At 45.1% G+C, this 8013-nt stretch overlaps 1 protein-coding gene across 1 annotated transcript; it reads right to left on the reverse strand.

Annotated features, from left to right (window-relative positions):
* On the reverse strand, positions 5807–6900 carry LOC8068568 (expansin-A6). Its single transcript, XM_002444880.2, has 2 exons — positions 6685–6900; positions 5807–6593 (listed from the first exon to the last, which is right to left on the reverse strand). The coding sequence occupies exons 1-2, from the start codon at positions 6851–6853 to the stop codon at positions 5962–5964; spliced, it is 801 nt and encodes a 266-aa protein (XP_002444925.1). The 5' UTR covers positions 6854–6900; the 3' UTR covers positions 5807–5961.

Here is an 8013-nt window from a genome sequence, read left to right on the forward strand (position 1 = left end):
AGAGGCGGGATCGATGGGTGCCAGCGCAGTGTGCTTCGCTCTCATTGGTCCGTCCCAGCCAGCCGAGCCGCGCAGCATTTCTATTTGTCTTTTTTTTTTTTGTTTTTCTGGAATTTGGTAGAAACTTCTGGAAGTTGTTAAGAGGGCCCCAAGAAGAAAACGAGGGGAACTGCAGAAGTGGGCGGGCCGGCTGAAATCGGCCCAAGGGAGAGAGGTGCGGGCTTAGGAGAAAAGATTTATAAAAGTCTGCAAAACAATTTTGTAAGTAGATCTTTTTATTTCGCTTTTTAAGAAAAAACTTTGACTAAATATATATTAAAAATATTAATATTTACGGTACGTCATTACTATCATTAGAAGATAGATCTTTGAATCTAGTTTTATTTTAATATATTTATTTGAAGATATAAACGTTGCATGTATTTTCAACAAATCGAGACAAATTTGTGGTGTGTACACCAACGACGACAATTATTTAGGGACGAAGGGAGTGTACACGTGACTTGCACGTGTATTTGTTTTAGGTATTTATAAATTATTGCACATATATTTCTTTATTTTATATTATATATTTTATTATGACAGGAAATTATTCTCTCAGATAGACCACGGATGGATTCAGATTTGATTATCTATGTGTGAATGAAACCAAATTTTGGATAGCACTATTTATCATATTTTAGTTTAAATTTGAATACGGATATCGATATTATCTTATTCGGATAGTTTGAATCTAAAGCCAACAATTTGCTATAGCATCCAAAGTCTCAAAAATTTGCCAACGGAACAAGGCGTGAACGCAAAAGGCGCACACGTCATCGTTTTGCCGCCTGCGCTGGACTGCAAGCTGGGCTCTGCCTCTAAGGTCTGAGCTTCACCTGCGCCAGGCCCGGGGCGGCTGGCGGTGGCGCGCTGCTTCGGTGCCGGCCACGACTGGCTAGCACTCGTCGGCGCTGACCTGACGTCACGCGCTGCGCAACACCGGCCACGCCGTCTCTCTGCCGCCGCTGACGGAACACACTCCTCCTTGGTCGGCGCCGATGGCCTCAGGGAAGACGGCCTCGTCCTGTGGCTCGACTCCCCGTCCCCGGTGCTAGTCCCCGCGGAGGCGGAAGGTGGTGTTCCGATTCCGACGCCGCGGCGTGGGAGACGCCAAGGGGCGCGCGGTGTCCCTGGCGCACGACGACATCGTCGTGCACGCCGAGGGGAACAGGTTCTTTGCCATGGGACGACGGTGCCACGGCAAGGTTCTTCAGGGACGACACGTGGTGTTCTCGGCGCGGCACCGGCAGGACGACTACTTCGCCGTGGTGCTCTCGGCGGTTATCACCCCTACGCCGCCATGTATGTACGCCAGGGCGGGCGCGCCACGGCGTGGGAGACGGTGCGCGACGCCAAGGGGCGCGGCGCGGGTTGTCGCTGGTGCACGACGTCGTGCACGCCGAGGGGGCAGGTTGATCTTCGCCGTGACGCGGTGCCACGGCAAGGTTCTGGAGTTCGACCTCGCCGTCCCAGCTAGGCGGCGAAGACGACGACGACGACGACGGCTGTACTGCTGCTGCAACAACATACAATGCCAATGCCACCGAGGACGTTGACGGCTACGACGACGACGACCATTATTGCTACGCTCCGAGTGTGAGCACCTTGCTTTGTGTTGTGGATCAGCTAGTCCTAGCCGAGTCAGTGGTCTACTTCGCGGCTTCGCCCGAGGATTGACATGCACGTACAGAAACAGCTGGTGCTCACCGACGGCGAGCTCTATGCGTCGCGGGAAAGCAGCCGTGCCCCTGGCCGCCGGTGGAAAGCCGACTCCGAAAAGAAGCTGAAGCGGTACCACATAGCTAACGTTAGTGTTATCAGGTACGCCCGCACGGCAGCAGGCTGGGAGCAATGCTGATTTGTTCACGATCTCACCTACCTGCGACTATTTCCTCTCGATCGAGGTCGTTGTGCAATCAAACTTTTCCTGTGAGGTTATTTAGTCATTTCTGAATACCTGTAATTTTTTGTTTAGAATTCAGTATCACAGCTACTTTGCATCTTGTATGCTTAGAATAATGTTTAACTGGAGGACTGCCTTCATCATATGTCTTTTGCATATCTAAGAACAGGGGCAGATATTAGGTCCATTAAACAGGCATTGACCCGATAAAATCTACAGATTCTTTAGTAAAACACCGTAAGGAGTTAGGACTTAAGAAAATCCATGTCACGTAACTTAGATCACCCGGATGATGTTCCTGGCTAGATTCGCTCGCCCAAGAGCCATGGAATGATGTTCGCTTCCTATTAGAATTTATGTTAGCCAGATAGGTGAACTAGGTTAAGCAGGGAAGCTATTCTAATTTCTAACTATATATACACTCTGTTTTTGCTTTCTTCTTATTTTTCCCTTCTCTTTAACAAGTAGAGTATGGTAAATGCGGATTCTTAGCTACTCTAGTAAATCTTATGTTAATAATATGTGCAGACAATCTTGTATCATAGTACTTGTTCATTATTTTGCATCAAACTGCCGCCTCTCCCTCCTGATGTCAGATAAGCATTGCTGGAGGTGGTCAAGTGCTGTATGATGAGACGAGACTACTTGACCTCATTGGACAACTAAATCAAGCTAGCGCGCGATAGGCAACTCGCCATGGCCAATTAGTGTGACCAGCATGGTTGGTATTCATGAGCGATTGGCTCGCAAAAAGATCTACACGAACAGCGTGGCTCACATCTGGGTGAAGGGGAGTACAGCCTCAAAAGTTTTCGTGTTCCTATTTGGAGTCAACTGTGATTGTGAGTGTCCTGTGGAGGATGGCATAAACCTATTTGGTTACGTGGAACTGCCTGTTGTTAACATTTTGGTACTCGGCGTCTAGATTTTGTCAGCTACAATGATCATTTATTACATTATCCGTATTCCCTCCATTCCAAACTAAAAGATGCCTTTTTTGACCTCAAATTTAACCACTCGTTTTATTTTAAAAAATTTGTGCAAACATGCCGCACTTTAGATTAGCTTCCTTTAGATACATGCGCATTTCCACTTTCATTGGTGGTGCACTCAGTCATGCAGCTCACCATTAGATGAATCGAACGGAAGAAGTGCAGACGACAGACCATTGTATTTTTATATGGACCAAAATACCTCTGCTACTCTTCTCACTCACTAACCTGTGGGTCCCACTCGCCATCCCCTTCCTCTCCTTCACTACGCGAACTCGCTGAGCCGTTGCCCACCATGCCCAAGCTCTGTGTCTTGCAATGGAGCCACAGGAAGCATAACTGATCAGACTGGTAGTATATACTACCTAAAAAGTGGTTGACATATACGCTCTCCGTCTCCAAATGAATAACTTTTGAAAGAAATTTCTCAAAAAAGGAAAAATAACATTATACATGAACATGGAACATTGTCTTCTAATACGAGTCTGTATTCTGTTTAAAAATTTACAAAAACTTATTTATTGTGGGATGGAGGGAGTATATGCATATGCATATATTGATTAGGTGATTGGGCGAATTGGTACTCCAAAAATATGTGATTACATGGATGTAAAGGATGCGGGAGATGTAGGCGTAACTAAGGCCTTGTTTAGTTCCTAAAAAATTTTACAAAATTTTTTAGATTATCCGTCACATCGAATCTTTAGACGCATGCATGAAGTATTAAATATAGATGAAAATAAAAACTAATTGCACAGTTTACCTGTAAATCACGAGACGAATCTTTTGATCCTAGTTAGTCCATAATTGGACAATATTTGTCATAAACAAACGAAAGTGCTACAGTAGCGAAATCCAAAATCTTTTCGCATCTAAACAAGGCCTAAGTAACTGATGGTCAGCTCATCAGCATTGTTTCTGTTTGGGTCACTAGGCACGCATTGCATGGTCATTTTCATCATTCTTTCTTTGATGGGCTACCAAAGAGCGTCGCCGTTACATGCATTTCCTCTCTGGTCGATGGAGTCATGGAGGGCAGCTCAGACTCAGACGACGACGCACACCATGGAGTTGGAATAGAACGGTTGTTGATGATTGCACGCAGCTACTTACATACTACACTGAACATGCAAGAAAGTCTCTGCATGCAATCTGCATCTGCTGCTCATCATCATTCATCAACATCACAAGTCAAAATGTTGCGTATGAATTTGCCGTTAGTTGGTTACATCGTTAATTTAGCCGGATAAAGTAAGGCTAGGCTACCAAGATATAGGACGCCTTAATCAGGCAGCGACCCATGCTATTTTCAACGTATGGGGTTAGATGCGCTTGCCTGACTGTGGCAGCCAAATGACGACCTCTTATTCTGTGAGAGCAACTCTAGAAGACTCTCTATATATTTTTTCTAATCTCTACAAATAGAGATTTTAATGAAAGAAAACCCACCAACAACTTTTTTAAATAATTATCTAAATATAGTCATCCTCTGTTTCAGATTTATCGCTAGTCAAAAGTTAAAAAACGAAATGACTCTCTAAAATGCACACAAGATATTGAAAAACTATTGGAGTAAATAGATATAGAAACGATTTTAATACAAATAGCTCTCCAAATGATTATTTAGAGAGTGAGATTTAGAAAGACTTTTGAAGATGCTCTAATCGCCTTAAAGCATCTTCTATAGTTTAGTAAATGACTTTCTATCCATAATTTTTTTAGTAAACCGAGGAAAAAAAAACCTCTCTAACAGTTTGACATCCTAATTCCTTATCTTTTTTAACTTGACATATCTCCCTGTTTAGCGTGTAAATATGCGCGCGGTCTCCGTGCTTGGCATCGGTCTTTCTTTTCATGCGTAGCGGGGCTCTTCGTTCACTTAGCGGGGCTCTTTGTTTTGTTAGCGGGTTTTTAGGGGTTTTAGAAACGAAATTTATTAAACTATTGGAGATGAAATCTTTTTTTTTCTTCCCATATTATTTTAGGAGTTGACAAACAACAAAATTTGGAAAATGAGTTTTGCCAAACGGTTGGAGATGCTCAGTTGGAACACCGACATCCTATGTTTTGTAAATCGAGGCTCCTATAAATCCATCTAATCGATTTATTCCACATGCGAGACATTTGAGATTTGAGTTTAATTTCTTCATCGGCGCTAAAGGTAACAACTAACAACAGCACTATGCACTAAAGTTGAAGGTTTTGGGTGGGCCAAAACATCAAGTTATTATTATTTTAATTATGATCCGTTCTTGCCTTTTTTTAGGGGAATGATCCATTATTCTTGCCTGGCCGCAGCTTCCAAGCTAGTCTGCAACATTAAGCTACTTATTATTATGACCAAAATAAGCTAAAATAGGCAGCCAAACGATACACGTTCTTGCAGCTTATTTGGGACGCATTTATTTTCACCGAACTCATTTGTATTAAAAATTCGAATCAGATCAATTTATTTTGATTGCCGCGTTTACTGTATTTGTGTAGCTTGTCTGAAAAACGCTGTCCGAATAAGCTATACCAAAACAAGGCCAAGAGCTTTGTTGAAGCACGGACGTCCTATGTTTTTTTTGTTCAGATGAACGTCCTGGCCATCTAATAAACTTATCCACAGGTGGGATCTGAGATTTTCGTTTTTTTGGGTGAAATATGATACTTGAGTTTAATTTCTTCATTCACTGGCGTCTTAAAATGGAAATTGGGCACTAAATTTTATGTGTTTTGGTGGGGCCAAAATTGCAAGTTATTATTGATGATCTAGCACTAGTTTTCTTCCCTAGCGAATCGTCACTTTCGATTCAAAAAATGATATTCGATTTGCGTATTCTGAATTACGTCACTCGTAAAAATCAGACAAATAATCAAAACCTTTTGCATTTCTCAGTTTGATGATGATTGATAATAAAAAAAAACACAGGTTTTCCATAAACGACATCTTGGCAATTTGAAAACTAAAGAACAGGCGCCGGTGAATACAAAGCATGGACGGACGCTAGCAATTGCAAACATCCCTTGCGTACAGGTGTGTCAGAACTGGCCCCTGCCCTCGAAGCTCTGGCCGAACGCCCACCCAGGCGGCACGGCGTCGTCGAGCACGACGGCGCGTCCATCGCCGGCGACGACGCGGAACGAGAGGCCCTCCCCGACGCTCCGTCCATCGCCGTTCGTCCACACCTGTCCCCAGCTGCGCGACAAGTCGACCCACTGCCCGCCGTCGCGGGACCCCTTCGCGGCGACGGCCTTGACGTCGCCAGCGCCGGCGACGTTGAAGACGAGCACGGCGACCCACCACCGGTTGCCCTTCATCTCGAACCGGACGCCGCCGCGCTTGTTGGCGCACGCCACGCGGCGGTACTCCACGGGGATGATCCCGACGTGGAAGTCGGTGACGAGGCGCAGGAACATGGGCTTGGACAGGTCGAAGTGCCGCAGCGGCGGGTTGCACCAGTTCTCGTTCGGCTTCGAGTAGTTCGCCGGGCACAGGTTCGTCGCCGTCACCGTCACCGGCGCGCCGCCGCGGGGGCAGAACGTGCTCCCCTGGCACCGTATCTCGTAGCAGCCGCCGCAGGACCAGCCCTCGTTGAAGAGCGCCACGCTCAGCGCCGTCGTCTCCAGCCCGTACCCCTGCTGCAACAGGTCGCCGTAGCCACACGCACCCTCTGCATGCATGGACGCACCGTCACCGATTGGGGAAAAAAAAAAGGTTAGAACGTGCGTGACGACGAACAGCAGAGCATGCAAGAGACTCACGCATGGTGTCGGCGCCGCTTTCGTCGCCGTAGAACGTGGCGTGCGCCGCTTGCCACTGCTGCCAGTCGTCGTCGCCGGCCGACGACAACGCCGGCAGAAGCAGCAGCAGTGCTGCCGCCACCACCGCGGCCGCCGCCGGAAAGCGAGACGACGACGAACTAGGGTCCATGTAAGCCACTGACGAAACGGGCTTTTGGACTGGTGTAGTGTGCAGCCGTGTGCTGGTTCAGATCATTGCAAAAGCCAGGTATATATAGAGCTGGCGAGCAGCCAATGACAGTCTTTTTTTTTTTAAAAAAAATGGTCTTTTTCTTTTTTGCGCGTTGACGAAATTAGCAAGATTTGTTGGGATTTTGCTAATTGACAACCTGCATATATACAGTCAGCGGTGAAATCCCAGGGGAAGATTTTGCATTAATCACTGTGTATATGAATTTCAGTTTGGAAGTATATATTTGTTGCTGGAGATACCGTACATCTTTGAGATTTCCATGTTGGGCACAATATATTATTCTATAAATAATTTCTATATGCATGCAGGTCATGGAAGTTACTCACGCGTAGCGGATTCAACGCGCTCTTGTGGTTTGTCAAAACGTCGACGGGTCAATGGCGGGGTTACGATGGACGGAGGAGAGATTTGCATTGTGATGGGATGAAATTAGTTCTCCTGTCTATAGTAATTCACCATTAGCACAATTAGTTCTCGTATATATATTATAATTCAGCATCTGTGCACAACATTAGTTCTCGTATATATATATCTTATTCAACTATTTGGCCAGAGATTGATTAACATGATTTGAAGTGCCGCCATTGAAGGTGGAATCCTAGTATTACTTACCCCAACGGAGGACAAATTGTCAAGAAGGATAATCTCACACTTTCTCAAGAAACACGCTAAAAAAAGATAAATTCTATTTTTTATACAAATTAAAAAGGATTAGGGTTGGGGTAAAAGATGCGTCACACACGGACACACCGAAGCACTAGAGCACGCGGATTACAAAACAACACCTTGTCGTGTTGTGCGAAAACTAGTTAAGGTGGGTATACAGCTTACTCATAAGTTATTATTCCAGCAGAAGCTGCAACAACCACTAATACATTTACTGTTTTTGCGCGTGAAGGAAACAAGCAGTTTCTAAGTAGGCTGATAATTTTTTGACTTTAAAAAGGAGTTAAGTGCACTAGGAACTCTCAAAATGTATTTCTAGGTCCCTTATGTTTATTTTAGTTCAAGGTAGGCCCATACCACTTTGTTAGAAGTATTCTGCTTACGTGGCATCCCTACATGGTAGGTACTTTTTCATTAGCTCCTTATATTCC

Source organism: Sorghum bicolor, chromosome 7, assembly GCF_000003195.3.
Source record: "Sorghum bicolor cultivar BTx623 chromosome 7, Sorghum_bicolor_NCBIv3, whole genome shotgun sequence".
NCBI lineage: Eukaryota > Viridiplantae > Streptophyta > Magnoliopsida > Poales > Poaceae > Sorghum > Sorghum bicolor.